Here is a 19,198-nt window from a genome sequence, read left to right on the forward strand (position 1 = left end):
TTTGCAAAACTTAAGCCTTTCTTCGTAAGAGCACCCCTTTGTTCCATTCACTAATCTTGTTGCCCTTCTCTGTACTCGTTCCAGCAGCTCTACATCCTTCTTGAAATGAGGCCTCCAGACCTGTATACAGTACTCTAGGTGTGGCCTGACCATTGCCTTATACAATGGAATAATCACCTCCTTATCCCTGCTGGAAAAATTCCTGTATATCATTGACAATACTCCATGAGCTACTCTTGCAGCCCGTCTGCACTGCTCAGAGAACTTCATATCTGCCTGCACAATCACCCCCAAGTCCCTTTCATTCTCTACCACTGTCAGTGTAGTACCACAGAGTTGATACGTTGCTCTGGGGTTGCTGTTTCCCATGTGTAGTACTTTACATTTGTCAATGTTAAACTTCATTTGCCACCTCTCAGCCCATCTGCTCAACCTTTCCAGATCCTGTTGCAGCAGCATAGTGTCAGTAGTGTCCTTGACAACCCTGCCAACCTTTGTATCATCTGCAAACTTGGACATTAAGCTTGATATACCATCATCAATATCATTTATAAATACAGAAAACAACAATGGACCCAACACTGAGCCCTGAGGGACTCCACTAATAACATTAGTCCACGATGAGCAGTGTCCATTGATTACCACTCTCTGTCTTCTCCCCCTCAACCACCCCTTTATCCATAGCAGCAATTTGCCTCCAATGTCACACTGCTCCAATTTGTGTAGCAGTCTTCCATGTGCAACAGTATCAAAAGCCTTTCTAAGATCCAAGTATATAATATCAAAGTTATTCCCTGCATCCAGTTCTTTTGTGACTGCATCATAGTATCCAATCAAGTTGGTCAGGCAAGACTTCCCCTTAACAAAACCATGCTGTGTCTGAGCTATAACTGAAGTCTTGTCTAAATGATCCTGCAGTGCTTCTTTAACCAGTGCCTCCATTAATTTTCCTGGAACAGAAGTTAAGCTCACAGGTCTATAATTACTTGTGTCAGCCTTTGATCCTCCTTTGTGAATTGGGGTCACATTTGCACATTTCCAGTCTATGGGTACCTCCCCTGAGTCCAAGGAAGCTCTCATAATTATGGCTAAGGGTTTGCTTACTTCCTTTGCTGCCTCCTTTAATATAACTGGATAGATCCCATCCACCCCGGGTGCCTTTCTTGTGTTTATCTTCAACAGTTTCTCCTCCACTTTACTCCCAGTTATTTCAAGATTCTGTAGCTTACTGCTAGAGTTGAATACACCTCTGGCATTCCCTTTGCTGAATAACTCCTCATGTGTGAATGTCGATGCAAAATATTCATTTAGTTTGTTAGCTACCTGAGCAGGATCATCAACAGTTGACCCATCAATATCAAGTGGACCAATCTGATTCATCCCCTTCCTTCTAGAGTTTACATAAGTAAAGAACTCTTTGCTGTTTTTCTTTGCATCCCTTGCCAAGGATTTCTCGTAATCTGCCTTCGCCTGCCTAACCTCCTTTGTAACTTGGTTGCATATCAACTTGTATCTATCATAGGCTTCTGTGTCATGTGTTAATTTGTAAGTATCCCATGCATTTTTCTTCTCTGACATATGCCTCATTAGTTCATCTGACATCCATTTTGGCCTAAACCTTGAACAATATTTCTTAGTTGGTATGTAAAGCCTAGTAGCTTCCAAGATAAGTTCTTTGAATGCTTCCCATTTTGAATTTGCTGTTGGTAACATCATCAGTTGGTCCCACTGTATAGAATTTAAATACTGTCTCAGTCCATCGTAGTCGCCTTTACGGAAGCAATAACCCTTCCCTTTACCCCTAATGGTAGTTACCTCTTTGAGTAAATCCCACTTCAGCACACTGTGATCACTGCCACCTAGTGGTTCATTTATCTGCAGATTCTTAATGCATGAAGAATCACTGCTGATAATCAAATCAAGAGTAATACTCCCTCTAGTTGCCTCCCGAACATGCTGATGTAGAAAACAATCATCCAATAAATCCACAAAAGCTCTGCTAGTGCGTGAGTAACCAGCCCCCAAATTCCAGTCAATATCTGGGAAATTAAAATCTCCCATTATAAGACTCTCTGATTTACTGGCCCACTCTATTTCCCTGTACAGTTCCTTATTATACTCATCAGAGTCATTAGGCCTATAGCACACTCCTACTCTCAATTTTGATCTCCCAATGCTTATGTCACACCAAACTGACTCAACACTGCACTGTCCAGCGATGTCGACTGGCTTCACTTCCTTGGTTTTTATGTGTTTCTTAACTAATAGCATAACCCCTCCCCCCTTCCTATCCTGTCTATCCTTTCTGTAGACGTTGTACTCCCCAAATTGCAGTTCTGCATCCCTTATATCTGTGTGACACCACGTCTCTGATATCCCAACAATATCTGCCTTTGATGTTTTGAGCAATACCTCAAATTCATCAAATTTATTTACTAAACTCCTAGCATTGGTGTACACGCAAGTATACCTGCACCTGTTTCTATTCTTAGCTACCCTAACACAACCCATGTGTTTACTTGTACCGCAATGGCTCCCAGCAGTCTCTGAAATACCATGCATCTTGTTTTTCAGGCTTCTGCTCATTCTAATAGAAGCAGTGCAAGAATCTCTTTCACCTATTAGCTAGTGAACTGCATTATAAATTTCAAACATTGCTGTATTGCTTATCCTTTGAGTGACCGCATGTTTCCGCCTTGTACAATGTTTTATTGTGAACACTTCCTTCCAGTCAGTAAAATCACATCAGTAGTCCTTTATTATACCTATAAAGTAATTCATTATGTTGGGGGAAACCGTTTTTGCTCCTAATTGATGTAGCACTTTCGAATTTCGTAAAGTGGATTATTTGAACACAACATACATTAGAAGGTCGGTAAAAGAGTTGATAATTGGTGGGCAGCATTCCGACAAACAAATTTTCTGTTTATATTCCGTGATGACCACACAGTCAGAGATCCCGAAATAGAGAGAGAGAGAGAGAATACAAGAAACCGCACTGCATTTAGCAGTCACCGACTCATCTGCTAAAAACCACAGTAAAACAATAAAAGTGATGGGGAGTAAGTCTATTTGTCAGCGGAGTTTATCTGTTTATTGCAGCTCAGAACAGCATATGACCGTGGATAGTGAATTTATTCGGCTTCTGAACTAAAACAGAATTTCTCCCTTTGCGATGACATCAAAGCGTAACAAGCAAATATCTTCTAACAATACTTTTTCAGCAGCCGTTAGTCGTAATCTGTTAGATTTGTATTGTTAGAAATATTGCAGTTATGTGAACAATACACATTTCAAGAAAGAACCTGTTATTCATAGTGGATGATTTTTTTTTTTTTTCTTTCTTTTGATGCACCAGTTTTCGAAGTTCATAACGCAGCTATAAATAGAAATATTTTCTCAAAATTTGGTTAGAAGATCAAACCCAGGAAATTGCTGTTCCGATACTGTTTACTAAAAACAATTACAATAAAGCAAACTTTTTTTTTTTTATCAAATGCGCATTGCAGTGTTATCAGTTTTACACCAGTTTTTCCCGTTTCCAACAGAAGAATTTCGTTGATCTTCTGTTCATAGGAGCAATACACATTTAAGACAGGAAATACGATCTGTTCACCTTTCGTAAACAGTTATTGCTACTGTATCGCTTTATTGCTTCTTATGTCAAAAACAGTAGCTCCCATTCCTCTTTTGTTTATTTACACTTCTCCCTTCCCGTCTCGATGTAGCTGTACGGGAGACGAGGTCACGTGATACATACTTCCCACGCTTCGCTCGTGTTCAGGCGGAGTTGTTTATCAGAACTGCTACTCTCTGTAAAAAGAAATTCGCACGCTTTACACCAAGAAACGAACAAGTGTCGGGTTTCATAAGCTCTAGGCTGGTTAGGACGGGGTAAAAAAATTAATTGAAAAGGCCTAAAAAATGCATACTCGATGTCACATTTTTATCATTTACGTGAAATTCAATAGAGGGTTTTGAAAATTTAAGTGGGAAAATTAAAGAAAACAGTTCTGGCTCCAACTATAGCGAGTTTCAGCTCTGTACTTAAGAGTAAAAATTATAGAATTAACTTGCTGAACCCAGTTGGGACTGGAACATACCCCAGCGGACGGGAATACGGTTGAATTTATTCAACCTATCAACTTCCACAACGACAGATGGAAGTTTGTTCCAGCAATTAACCACCCGCTGGCTAACGGCAAATTTCCGCACATCTATTCTACATCTGTCTTTTCTTAATTTGAATTTATGCCCCCTTAGGTTCGTAATCTGAACAAGTGGAAGGATCCCATCAGAATTCAGCGTGCTCAACCCATTCAAGGCCTTATACACCTCGATCAGATCACCGCGCAGGTGCCTAGTCTCCAACCACTGCAATTTGCAGAACTTAAGCCTCTCTTGGTAAGAAGATCCCTTCATTCCCCTCGCCAATCTTGTTGCCCTTCTCTGTACACGCTCAAGTAAATCTACATCCTTCCCAAAATGGGGCCTCCAGACCTGTACGCAGTACTCAAGGCGTGGCCTGACCATTGCCTTATACAGAGGGATAATCACCTCCTTTTCCCTGCAAGCAAAATTCCTATAAATCATTGACAAAACCCCATGACCTGCCCTGGCAGCCTGTCTGCATTGCTCAGAAAACTTCATATCTGCCTGCACAATTACTCCCAGGTCTTTTTCATTTTCTACCACCTTAAGTGTAGTACCACACAGTTGGTACGTTTCTCTGGGGTTACTTCTACCCATATGCAGTACTTTGCATTTGTCAAGGTTAAACTTCAGTTGCCACTTCTTAGCCCATCTGCCCAAATTATCTAGATCCTGTTGCAGTAGCACACTGTCATTAAAAACCCTGCCAACCTTTGTATCATCTGCAAACTTCGACATTAAGCCTGATATACCTTCATCAATATCATTCATAAATATACAAAACAACAGTGGACCCAACACCGAACCCTGTGGGACTCCACTAATAACATTAGTCCAAGAAGAGCAGCACCCACTGATTACCACCTTCTGTCTTCTCCCACTTAACCATCCTTTTATCCATTGTAGCAACTTACCCTTAATACCAATCTGCTCCAATTTGTACAATAGTCTTTCATGCGCAACAGTGTCAAAAGCTTTCCTGAAATCCAAATATATGATATCAAAATTATTTTTTGCATCCAATTCCTTTGTAACCACATCATAATATCCTATCAAATTTGTCAAACAAGACTTTCCCTTAACAAACCCATGCTGTGTCTGAATTATTGCTGCAATCTTGTCTAGATGATCCTGCAATGCATCTTTAACCAGTGACTCCATTATTTTACCCCTGGAACAGAAGTTAAACTAACTGGTCTGTAATGTATATTTGATCTTCTAATGAAATTTTAAGAAAATATTTTTGTTGATAGCTGCGTTACAAACTTCGAAAACTAGTGTCTTCTCATGAACATTCATAAAATCAAACAACACTAATCCTTTATTGCACGAAAAGTACTCCGTTACATTGTGGGTAGTGGAGTATGTTTTCTGTTTAAAAAGGAGGGAAAGTACTTGTCAATATTCCATCTGGTTATAATGTCAAGTAGTGGAAAGACAGGAACGTAGGTGTTTTATTCTGAGAAATTCGGTGCAGTAAAATCAACAGGAAGTTACCCTTTATGTTACTGAAAATAATTCTGTAAGACACCGAGTCTTACAAATACCTTAATCTGTGAATAAGAATAGTGGGTAGAAATAAAATAATTTTACAAACAACGAAAACAACATTTCAGAAATATTTCCATTAGAGAGAGTTGGCCTGTCGGTACAGCACATAAAGCATCGGTATTGATCTCTGCATCACGGCATCAAGTTTTGCGTTATTTTCACTAATTAACATTAGAAGTTCATCAGAACTCTGTATCGAAATTCTGTAAAATAAAAAAATAAAAAAATTCTTGGGAGACTTCCTGTGTGTTTCCAATAATATATAAAACTTTTTTTTTTTTTTACCTACTTGAATTTGCTGGATGAATCCACCATTATCTCTTTCTACTCGCAATCAACACTACATAAATACACAAATCATCCAGATTGAACAACATCCATCTTGAAAATGGGAATAGAAAAGTGAGTAGCTGATGTTATCCAATGAAACGTTAAGAGCGCTCCATCTAGTTTGAAACGATCTGATGTTAGGAGCAAACTAAGTGTAGTTTGCTGTTTTGGAGATGTTCACGACCCCAGCTTACACTTGCACTTCAAACGCTCGTCCAGTCTAAAAGGTCATTTTTATAATGGAAATTGCACTACACTTTAATCATTATCATATGTTCTGTTATAAGAATCAGTGTTGAATGCCTTTGTGATATTTTTCTAAAACACATTTCTGGAGGTCACTACCATAAAACAATAAAAACAATCACTTTCCGGTTTATTGGGCTTTTCTGTTAGTGCAATCTATTATAAACGGGTAGTAAACTCAATCTTATTGCATTTCCGATAATACTGGTAACTGGAATTCTGTGGGTTTTTACATTACAGAATTACGGTGAAATGAGTTCCCCTTCACTGAAATCTTCAATCATATAAAAAACATAAATAAATTTTCAGAATCTTCTCTTCATTCCTATTTATTTACTTATTACAATGGTGAAGGGAAAGGGACCAATGGAAAGTGCAAGCACTGGCAGTGCTAGGAAATGAAACAAAATTGATTTAGAAATGAAGATGATTAATGAAGTACGAAGCAGGACAAAGTTTGTCATCTATTGCACTGAATTAGGTCTTGCTGCTTCAACAGTGAATACTATTTTAAGGGACAGTGTGCATATAAAAGAACGTGTTAAAGGATCAACGCATTTAAAATCAACAGTGATCACAAAACAGCAATCAGGTGTATATCGAAGATGGAAAAGCATCTTCGATATAGCATTTCAAAGGCATCTTTGACATAGCAGTGCTATATCGAAGATGGAAAAGCATTTCATCCATATTAATAATATGGATGAAAAATCAGATTCAGAAGCAAGTGCCCCTTAAACTAATGGCCATTCAAGAAAAAGCAAGAAGTATTTATGAAGATATTAAGGATAAGTACGGCGAACCCCAAGCTAAGTTCATGGCAAGCAACGGGTGGTTTAATATGTTCAAGCGTCGTGCTGGTTTCCAAAACATTAAAGTATGCGGTGAAGTTGCCAGTGGCGATTTTGCAGCTGCAGAGAAATTTTGTGATGTGTTGGAAAAAACCCATTCTAAATCTCCACAGCCTTCAACTTCTGCAGCAGCGTGCTTATCAGCTGGAGAGTTAATTCTGGCAATGATGCTCGAAAGGTAAAACTAGCTGACGTTATGCGCGTCTCCTCTCTCTTTTTGTAATTTTATAATTTTGAAATTTTTGTAATTTTGTACACTTTTCTTATTTTTCCTGCACATGAGATAAAAAAATTGAATGAACAATTCTATTTACACGTTCGTCAAACATTTCTTTTCTGTTTCAATCAAATTCAGCATGCATAGTTGCAAGTGCTGCATAAGCATTTAGGGAAATTCCAACCTTAACGTAAAATTGTGACTTATGTAGAGTTCCGCGGAACGCAACCATTACGTAAGTCGGCGAGTGGCTGTATATTTGGATAGGTATTTTACTGTAAATTTTATGTGGAAAAAAATTTAAAGTAATTTTTTAAAATAAAGTTTGATAATTTTTTGTTTTGTTTGTTGTAACTTTTTTTTTTTTTTGCTACGAAATCGCTCAATTTCCTTAATAATATCATTTGATTATATTGTATTCTTCCTGGTTTTGTGCCCATTTCAGTGCTGTTTCTTTTCGTTGACATTTTATAGTAAAAAAAAAAAAAAAAAAACTGAGAAAAATAATAAATCGCACAGTTTCAGGCTGATATTATTCTTACTGAATCTGGAGCTAAACTAAACATGATATGAAATGAAGAGAACAAAATATATCATGGAAAATTTGGTTCGCATAAGTGGTAAGCGAATGACTAAACTATCACTCGTGGTTTCCGAGAAAACCCATTAGTCCTAATCCAACATTTCACCAGATGAACGATTAAAAAAAAACAGACACAAATACCCTTGTAGCATAATAAACATTTGCCTTGAATACTACCATTAATAAAAAAAAAAAGGGAAGAAAAATCAGCCTTTCAAACCAAAGTTCTACTGTACATGAAAAGAAGAAACTGCATGACAGGAAACACAACTGAAGCAATCTGCAATTTCTGTAGAGCAAGATTTGCAAGTTACTAAATCTTTCATTAGGATTTCAAAATTACTACACATTAGGCTTTTGTTTTATTAAAAACTAACATGACTCAAGTAATCAATTTAACTTGATTATAATCAAGTTAAATTGATTACTTGATTATAACTTGAACATTAAAAAAAACAAAGGCAATAAATAACCGATACCATTTGAACCACAATTAATTTCAAGCACGATAATGTTTAAATATCAGAGAATAAAATACATCAGTACTGAAAAAATTATAATTTCACTACCAAATTCCAACAAATCTGATTCATTTTGAGTTCAATAAATATCAATTAATTTTGGTAATAAACTTCTTAAATCTGTTTTTCATAACTCTCCAGTGCTACTTTCTTACAAAAAACATACTTAATGATCTCAAACCTACCTGAGATAAATACTTGGTCTAGAACTCCTATATATAAATCTTAATCGATATCATCTTTTCCCCTTGAAAAGATGATGGAAATCTGCCTCTTCAATTTCTTTGTCAAAATTGTATGCCAATGGTTGGCACTTTCCATCAATTTTACATTAAACGTTTTTTGGTATTTAGTACCAAAAAATATCAGACTTAGGCCTTCCTCATAATGGTAAAATCTAATAATATGTAATGATAAAACCAATAAAAAATCTATAATTAGTGCATTTGAGAGGCTCTTTCCAGTTTTGCTTTTATCTTTGTGTGTTCCATTTGTAATCATTGATCTACTCATAGGTTTTGAATCATATTAATATTATTTTATGTATTACTCTTATGTCTAATTTGTTAAAATTATATATTATTGTATTCTGTTTTGTATATAATTTTGGTGTTGATTTTAGGCACATTAGCAACTCAGGTCACTGTGTAGGTTTTGCTCGTCTTCTCCTACCATGCAAACCCTGGGGCGCCTCCATAGCCAGGTGGGCAGGAGCAGCAGTGCGTAGCACACGCTTCTTGATCAGACCGGGGTTCAAGCCCGTGACAACCAAATATGGAGGATGTGGAAAGGTCAGGGAATGACCACCGCATATCCCCGCAGCAATATGGCCTTAGTTGCTAATGCTCCTAAAAACCAAATAACAAACAAACAACAAGCAAACCCTGCTGGTCCCTATTTTATTTAAGTGCATCCAAAACTAAGACGATAAAATGTGGTATTTTTTCTTTTTTTGAAAAGATTAAAAAAATGGGCATATTAAAGAGAGAACTGTTTCATTACAGTCTACAATATTCAAATATAATAATGACCTTGTCGTAACCCCATTATGTTTAAAAATTATTAGTGGAAGAAATCTTTACCTGTGCTTTCTTCATGACAGTCAAATTATCTGCATCCCATTCATCTTCATCATATGTTGTCAACTGAAGTACTCTAATAATTTCATTAATTTCATCAGTCATTCTTTGAGCTAAATAGTTTCTGTTTTCTGCTGCCTCTCCTGAGCCTTTTCCTCCTAAACCAGCACAATACATTAAAGTTTATATAATTATTAGGTCATATAAAAACACTATTTTTATGATGCATTTTTTTTATTATTATTCTATTTCAGTTGAGACTTATGGTGCACCAAAGACATGCAACAACATTCAGTAATAAATATCAGTCAAAAACTAGACACCAAAAAATTTGAAGCTTACCAAATATTGAAATAATTTCTTCTGGTTACTGAATATTAAAAAAAAAACAAAGGCAATAAACAATTTATACCACTTGAACCACAATGAATTACAAGCACGATAATGTTTAAATATCAGAGAATAAAATAAATCAGTACTAAAAAAATTATAATTTCACTACCAAATTCCAACAAATGTACTGATTCATTTTGATTTCAATAAATATCAATTAATTTTGCTAATAAACTTTTTAAATCTGTTTTTCTTAACTCTCTGGGTGATTTTTTTTTTTTTTTTTTTTTTTGGCAAAGCAATTGCAATTTCTGTTAATATTTCTGCAATTTCTGGTAATGACCATAAGCATTTCTTATGGTCATTACCAGACATCCAAAAAAATATAAATATAAAATATTCATTATCTATTATATAAGTGGGGCACAATTTCTCTGTCGTTCATCTGTCGTTGTGGAAGTTGATAGCTTGAATAAATTTAAGGAGGAACTGGACAGGCATTTGGAGGGAATGGTGTGATTTTTTTTTTTTTTTTTTTTGGCTGATGCTGCATAAGCTCATACATTTGCTTTCTTGCATCACATGCCACTACTACTACTACTACTACTTCTTCCATCTTCTGAAATGTTTTTAAAAAAAATTTAATAAAGGAACCTATCATGCTAGATGATACATCTTTCGCTGAGTGATGAAATTCTGTCATATTATACTTATCTAAACAAACTACTATGGAAATTCGGAGGCAATGCAATGTTAAAACACCTCATACAATTATTTAATCTAATTTTATTTACAGGTGATATACCAGAAGACTGGAAAAGTGGAATAATAGTACCTATACACAGAAAAGGATATAAAGAAAATTGTCAGAATTATAGACCCATTACCTTTTTAAACCATATATATAAAATATTTATAGGGATCTTACAAAATAGGATACTTAAAACATATGAAGAAACAAGAGGGGAAGAACAAGCAGGATATAAAAAAGACAGATCAACAATAGACCAAATATTCACACTAAACATCATATCATTGCAGAAAAATATTGGAATAAGAAGAAACCTCTTTATCTGTGATTCATCGATTTCAAGCAGGCATTTGACTCTGTAAACAGAGAAAATTTAATGAAGCAACTACAAAAAATCCCACTTGATCATGAAATAATCATGTTTGTAAACAATTTCTACAAAAATACAAGAGTAATAGTAAAATTCAACAACCTTAAAACAGAGAAATTTGAAATAGAGAAAGGAGTCATGCAGGGATGCCCTTTATCTCCATATCTATTTAATATCTATCTAGAAGAATTAATGAAATCAATTGAAGAAAAAAAGAGAGACAATAATAAATGGAAAAAATATAAACCACATAAAATATGCATATGATATTGTCATTTTACCAGAAACCAAAGAACAACTAAAAGAAATATTAACAAACATCGATAAAGCAAGCAACAATTATGGAATTAATATTAATATAAATAAAACCAAAGTAATGCAAATCGAAAAAAAACACATAAGACAAACATAAACATCCAAAATCAACAAATAGAACAAATACAAAAATTTGTATACCTGGGTTCTCTAATAACCAGAAATCTAAGTAATACTGACCAAATTAATCACAGACTGAACATCAGATGGACAAACATGAACAAACTCAAAAACATATGAAACAGCAATAAAATCTCAAATAGTCTAAAAATTAAACTATATGAAACTGTCATCATACCCACAGAAACTTATGGATCAGAGAATTGGAGAATAAATAAGAAAGAAAGGCAAAAAATAATGTCATTTGAAATGAGATGCCTAAGGAAAATCAATAAAACAAATTGGAGAGAACATAAAACTAATGAACAAGTAAGGAGAGATCTAAATTTTGACTGCAGAATAATAGAGCAGATCTACAAAAAACAACTTCAGTGGTTTGGACATGTAAACCAGATGAAACAACACAGGCTATCTAATGTAGTACTGACAGAAAGAAGTGGAGAGAAGAGACCACCAGGAAGATCCAAAAGAAAAAGGCTCCAATGCCTAAAGGAAATCACGGACTTTCAGAGTTATGAACAAATGATGCAAGATTTAAGATATCGACAATGGAGGACGATATCTAAATAGGGACTCAACCCGTGCCAAACAGAAGAGTAGAATGATGAAACAAACTACATCACAAGACGCAAGTTCAAATCTATATTACTGAACCACTGCTAATAACCTGTAATAATTTAGAAAATTTTCACTATTTGTACATTACAGGACTTCTAGAAAACTCTACGTAGCCATGAAACTTACATTGCCTGGCCATGGAGCAAGGGATAATAGCTTGTTTTACCAAAGTTTGCCCTTCATGAAAAGGTGTGAAGTAATAGACCATTTGTGTAGCAAAACTGTCCTCAATTTCTGGAGTGACTGGGCCAAAGGAATGAATTGAAAAACATGCCATTCATTCCATCCCAGGACGTTGATGGGACTGAGATTCAAGGATAGGAATGGCCAAGTCAGATGCTTAATGTTTTCCTCGTGTTCCTAAAACCACTCTTTCACACACTTGAAGCAGTGGATGCTTGTATTATCATCTTGAAAATACCCCTTTCCATAGGGGCCACATAAACAATGCCAGGTGTACTTGATCCACACTTACATTCAAATACACACTCTGTGGTACAGAAAGGTAAAGGTATCTGCACATCCATCCACTTGATAAATCAGTGGATGGATGTGCAGGTACATGTGTTCCTAAAAATCTCCACGTTATGGTATTTCGTGCATTAAAAACAACAGGGTTTATGGGAAAAATAGGGATTGGGGCAGCAGAGCACTCAAAAAAAAAAAAAAACGTTCGGTCTGGTAAGTAAAATACAGTCCATTCCGGTTATTTGGGACACATCGGGACTAGTGCATTTTAGCCCGATTAAGTGACTGCCCCAATTATCCGCAGTTTCACGTAAATAGTTAAAAATACAATGTACCCCCCCCCCCTTTACAATTGGTTCACTGTACAATCAAATCATGTTACGACGAACTCAACATAGTAAAGTACTGTTCACTATACGATGTGCAGTAAGCGCCGGTCATTGTGATCACGTTTGTGAATTGAATTTTAATTTTATTAAACAGCGATTCTAATTAGTGAAAGGAGGAATATTATCCACAGGCTATAAAAGCAAAGATATATTAAGCACAAATTTACCCTTTATTACCTTACCAATTAAATGATACATAAAATTGGAAGAATATACATGATAATCAGAATAATTAATACGTACTGTAATATGTACATACTAACTAGTTGACATTTCTGTTCATTGACATTTGTGGGTGGAGGTTAAAATTTAAAACAGTAAAAAGATAAGCAATCAATAACAAAGAACACGGCACACACACAAATTGCAAGTAACATAATATGCGCAAGTGAGAACAGAGTAACGAGTTACAAAGCTTTAAAAATAGGAGTGAAGAGAATATCTGAAAATTAATTTTTTTTATATGATTGAAGATTTCATGGAAGTGTAAACACATTTCACCATAATAACACACAGAATTCCAGCTGTCGGTATTATCGCAAATTCAGTAAGATCGAGTTTACTCTCTGTTTATAACTTTCACTAACAGAAAAGCCCAATAAAAACAGGTGGCTGCTAATTGTTTTATGGTTGTGACCTCCAGAATTTCGACTGAACCACGTGGTACCGTCGGAAACAATCGTAGAGTAATCTTCAGTGCTGCGGTCTCCTGCCCCGATTAAACAGCATGCTGTCCCAATTAAGCGAAGTAAACCCTGGCTATTTTCTCAATTGGTTTCTGTTTTTTAAGATTTGCCCCAAATAAACAGCTGCCCTGATTAACCGGTGGCCCAAATAACCGGAATCCACTGTACTAAAAAAAGTTAGAAATCCAATAAAATTGCTAACACAGGTTTAAACATCTTAAATTTCTAATAAATAAATAAATATTAAATACAGAACTTTACCTACACAAGATACTCTGTATTGGTCAGAGACTATATGAGCTTACATACATAGCTTAATTAATACTGTAATATATGCATACTAATTGATATTTCTGTTCACTGACATTTATTTATTATTATTTTTTTTTTGGATTGTAAAATTTAAAACAGTAAAAAAGATAAGCAATCAATAACGATGAACACGCCATGCACAAGTGAGATAAGGAGTAACAAGTTTACTTATTACTCTTTATCTTTATTTAAGTGTTTTATATGATTGAAGATTTCAATCGTATAAAAAAGAAGGGGAAACATGTCATCATAATAACGTAAAAACCCACAGAATTCCAACTATCGGTATTATCACAAATGCAATAAGATCAAGTTTACTACCTGTTTATAATTAATTGTACTAACAGAAAAGCCCAATAAACCAGAGAACTGCAAATTGTTTTTATTGTTTTACGGTAGAGACCTCCAGAAATGCACTCCTCTACTCACACTATCATACCTCACGAAATTTCTGTTCAAACAGAAAAATGTGAGCTCCTGAAAATATGGGTTGGTCCACAATATCACCAATACAACTACAGTAAATAGGAAATATAGCTATTACATGTTTGACATTTTTTAAGCTTCGTAAACTTGTATGTATTGCTGCACAGGGTGCTACATTCAGCTTAGTGAAGGGTTCTGCGTTCACCTGGTGTTACTCACAGACAAAACTGCGCATTAGCCAACACGAAAATTGCATTATACTCGCATTTTTCCCTAACATATCAGTCACATTGGAGCAGATTCATGTTGCTAAAATGTGTGTTATAGCAGAACTGACTGTACATTATGCCTTAAATTTATATTTAATTTATCCTGTGAAATTATTCTGACTATGAAACCATTATGAAAAACAGTTTCAGACTGTACCATCAAATTCTCATTTAGTAAAAATTCCATTCTCCAAGAAAATGCATACATAAAAAAAGAAGGGAGAGACCCAAAATTATAGAGTCCAAATTAATAAGGTTTTACTCAGGGATCAAATCGGATAATTCTATGAAACAGAATGCTTATTTTATTTTTAATCAATTATGTTTTTTTTTTTTTGTTTTTTTTTTTTTGGTAGTTGTTGGCGCATCAGCTTCTGTGGCTATAATGCACCTCCCAAGGTTTTTGCAGTACTCTGATCCAAGCCCGAGGCGGGATTCGAACCAGTGACCTTTGGGTTGCCAGGCAGGCACTTTACCCACCCGGCTAGCCCAGCCGGCAATCAATTATGTGTGTGTGTGTTATGGGTGTTTAATGGCACATAAGCTATACTAGCTAAAGTGCACCTAATCAAGTATGTACATGATGTTACTGATGCATGTGATGAACCAGAATATCATTCCAGTGTGCACTGGTCCATTCCAAGTCCCAGTTTTACTGTATTTAGATATGTGTAAATCTCCTGGTTTCCTTTCTTTGCTCTCTTAGACAGTGAATTTCATACTTAGCCTTTGTGAGCTTATAACTATTATAGTGGAATAAGCAGCATCTTGGAAAACAACATGCTGTAAATTTCAAGGACTGCTGGGAATCATTGTGGAACAAGTAAATACATGGGCTGTGTTATGGTAACTAAGAGTAAGAACAGGTGCATGTACTTGCACCTGTTCTCTGGCACGTACACCAATGCAAAGAGTTTAGTAAATAAATTTGATGAATTTGAGGTGCTGGTCAAAACATCAGAGGCAGATATTGTTGGGATATCAGAGAAGTGGTGTCACACAGATATAAGGAATGCAGAATTGGAATTTGGGAAGTACAATGTGTACAGAAAGGATAGATATGACAGGAAGACAGGAAGGGGTTATGGTGTTAGTTAAGAAACACATAAAATCTAAAGAAGTGCATCCAGTTGACATGGGTTGACAGTGCAATGTTGAGCCAGTTTGGTGTGACATAAGTGCTGGAAAAAAAAAATTGAGTAGGAGTGTGTTATAGGCCTAATGACTGTGATGAGTACAATCAATAACTGCACAGGGAAATAGAGTGAGCCAATAAATCAGATTATATTATAATGGGGGATTTTAACTTCCCAGATATTGACTGGAACTTGTGGATTGGTCACTCGCACACTAGCAAGGCTTTTTTAGATTAATTGCATGATTGTTTTCTACAGCAGCATGTTCGAGAGCCAACCAGAGGGAGTATTCGTTTTTTTTTTCGTTTTTTTTGGTAGTTGTTGGCGCATAGGCTTCTGTGGCCATAATACACCTCCCAAGGTTTTTGCAGTACTTTGATCCAAGCCCGAAGCGGGAATCGAACCCGCGACCTTTGGGTTGCTAGGTAGGCACTTTACCCACCCGGCTAGCCCGGTCGGCACCAGAGGGAGTAATAAATCTTGATCTGATTATCAGCAGTGATTCTTTATGCATTAAAAATCTGCAGATAAAGGAACCACTAGGTGACAATGATCACAGATTGCTGGTGTGAGATTTACTCAAAGATGTAACTACTATCAGGCGTAATGGGAAGGGTTTTTGCTTTCATAAAGGCGACCACGGTGGTCTCAGACAATTTTTAAATTCTACACAGTGGAACCAAATGATGATGTAACCAACAGCAAATTCTAAATGGGAAACATTGAAAGAATTAATCTTGGAAGATGCAAATCTTTTCATACCAACTAAGAAATATTGTTCGAGGTTCAGGCCTAAATGGATGTCAGATGAAGTAACAAGACTTGTGGCAGAGAAGAAAAATGCATGGGATACATTTTTTTTTTTTTTTTTTTTTAATGTCAACCCCAAACACGAGAAGTATTAGAACCTATAGTACTTAGTACCGTGCTTGGGTTGGAGGTTGAGAAGACGAAAGAAGGTATTTGTTGACATTGGACTTGAACTTCTGTAGACTGTCATTTTGAGGAAATACGTATGAAGGAAGGTTGTTCCAGAAAACGGCAGTTGAATGAATAAACAACGAAGATGAAAAGTTGGTTCTGTGAGTCTAAAGTTGGACAGTAAATGGATGTTGGCAGGTGGCTGCACGTGTTCAAAATGTTTTGAAAGAGAAAGCGGGAATTATAGAAGCCAATTCAGAAGAACAGTGCCCATGGAAGTATCTGTAGGAGAGGCATGCAGCAGAAACAGTACGTCTATGAGACAGTGAGTGGAGAGACTCTGTTAGAGATGATTCATTAATTAACCTAACTGCCCTCTTCTGAATGGAATTGAGAAGCCTGAGAGAGGTTTTGGGGACAGCACCCCCAGATGTGGGAACAATATTCCATGGTAGGGCGGATTTGTGATTTATACAGAGTGAGAGCTGTTTGGAAGAAAAGTACAGCCGAGAGCGAAAGAGAAAACCAAGTTTTTTAGATGCAGAGAAAGCAATATTTGTAATGTGCATGTGCCAAGAGAGAGAGAGAGATTAGAAGTCAGGGTAATCCCCAAAAGAGATATATCATTTCGCCTAGAAATCAGAGTGTCACTAAAGATAAGCATAGGAGCAGAAGAATCCTTTTTGCGAGATATAAGAGAAGACTGCATTTTAGAAGGGTTGAAATCAAATAAGTTGTCTTTGCCCCACTGGAAATTACCTGAAGATCAGCATTTCAGGAATTGGTAGCAGATTTTCGAGAAGTTGAAGCTGATTGAGCAGGGCAAGGATTCTCAAAATGGAAAGTGGAATGCAATGTGCTATCATCAGCAAAACCATGGATAGGATTTCCAGTAAATGGAAGAAGGTCATTAATATACAAGAGGAAAAGAGTGGGGGAAAGAACTTGGAAACCTTGGGGGACACCGGCATTAGTGGAGAGGTTAGAAGATAGAGAGCCATCTACCATCACCCTCTGAGCAATCAGAGAGAAAACTGGATAACCAATTACAAAAAACAGTTGGCAAACCATAAGATGGAAGCTTGTTTAGAAGACCTTTATGCCAGACACGATCGAAAGCCTTTGAGATGTCAAGAGCAACTACTTGTGTTTCACCGAACCTTTCCATTGAATTAGTCCATATATGGGTAACATAAACCAGAATATCACCAGTGGATCGACACTGTCAGAATCCATACTGGCGAATGTTGATCAGACGGAAGATTTCTAGGTAGTTTAAGAGTTGGCGGTTAATTGATTTCTCCATTACTTTAGAAAGAGTAGAAGTAATTGCAATGGGACGGTAATTGGATGGGAGGGATTTGTCACCCTCTTTAGAAACTGGCTGGATATGAGCAAATTTCCAAGTAGAAGGAAAAACACCTTTGGAATAAGAAAGTGAAAAAAGGCAGCAAAGAATAGGAGTAAGTTCAGGAGCACAGGTTTTGAGAACAAGGGGAGAAATACCATCGGGACCTGGAGCTTTCTTAGCATCAAAATTCGTCAAAATCCTTCTGACATCCTTTTGACGGAAGACCACAGGAGGCATAGAATGGAGCTTGTTGGGAATGGTGGGAGGTGTTTTTTCCAAGATCATTAATACAAGTTGAAAGAAAAATGGGATGCTAGCAGGTGAGCTTTATCCTTGGCTGAAGTGACAACAGAACCGTCTGGTTTGGACAGAGGTGGGAGCAGAGATGGGCAAAAGTTACAGCCAATAGCTAGCTTTGGCAAGAGACCAGAATGCTTGACTACCATTAGGGCAGGAAGCAAGTTTTCTACACTTAGCCTGTTCAAACTCTAGTTTGGATTGATTAATAACTGCTTTACAATTGTTGCAAGCTTTGCTGTAGGCAGAAAATGAAACTGAAGAATTAGAAACAAGCCAATTACGATATGCAACCTTCTTCTCTTGAACAGCCTTAGCACATTTATTGGAAAACCAAGGTTTATATAAAGGACAAGATTTTAAATTGGAGTGTGGGATAAAGGATTCCATTCCTGCAAGAATAATTTCACTGACTCGATCTGAGCAAACGTTGACATCTGTAGTTTTTAAACAGTAATCCAACCAAGAAAAAGAAGAAAAGAAATCTCGCAGGTCATCCCATTTTGCATTCATGTAATGCCAAACAACACGAGGTTGGGAATAGCCATGAGATAAAGGCTCCGTGGAATATCATCGGTTTGGCTGAAACAAGATGAAGAAATGAATCACTTATAAGTTTATCAAGTGGAAATCTGCTGCACACCAATGGAAACAGTGAAAGGAGTGAAGGTGGAGTTGGGTTTCTGGTCCATAAAGATTTTAAAAACAACATTTTGGAATTCAAAAGTACATCACCAAGGGTGTCAAGGCTAATACTCAAGATTTCTAAGAGGTACAAGCTAAAGATTATAATGATTTATGCACCAACATCGAGCCATGATGATGAAGAGGTTGAAGATTTTTTTTTTTTTTTTTTTTGATTTGGTAGTTGTTGGTGCATCAGCTTCTGTGGCCATATTGCACCTC

At 36.4% G+C, this 19,198-nt stretch overlaps 1 protein-coding gene across 5 annotated transcripts in view; it reads right to left on the reverse strand.

The window, feature by feature from the left end:
- Vinc (vinculin) overlaps positions 1–19,198 on the reverse strand; it is a 336,038-nt gene that overhangs the window by 233,320 nt on the left and 83,520 nt on the right. For all 5 annotated transcript variants that reach the window (XM_090383807.1, XM_090383806.1, XM_090383804.1 and 2 more), the window contains exon 6: positions 9,534–9,688. In XM_090383807.1, coding sequence (XP_090239933.1) covers positions 9,534–9,688 — 155 coding nt within the window. The remainder of the gene's footprint in view (positions 1–9,533; positions 9,689–19,198) is intronic.

The sequence above is a fragment of the Mastigoproctus giganteus genome, chromosome 10, assembly GCF_048544385.1.
Source record: "Mastigoproctus giganteus isolate SK-2022 chromosome 10, ASM4854438v1, whole genome shotgun sequence".
NCBI lineage: Eukaryota > Metazoa > Arthropoda > Arachnida > Uropygi > Thelyphonidae > Mastigoproctus > Mastigoproctus giganteus.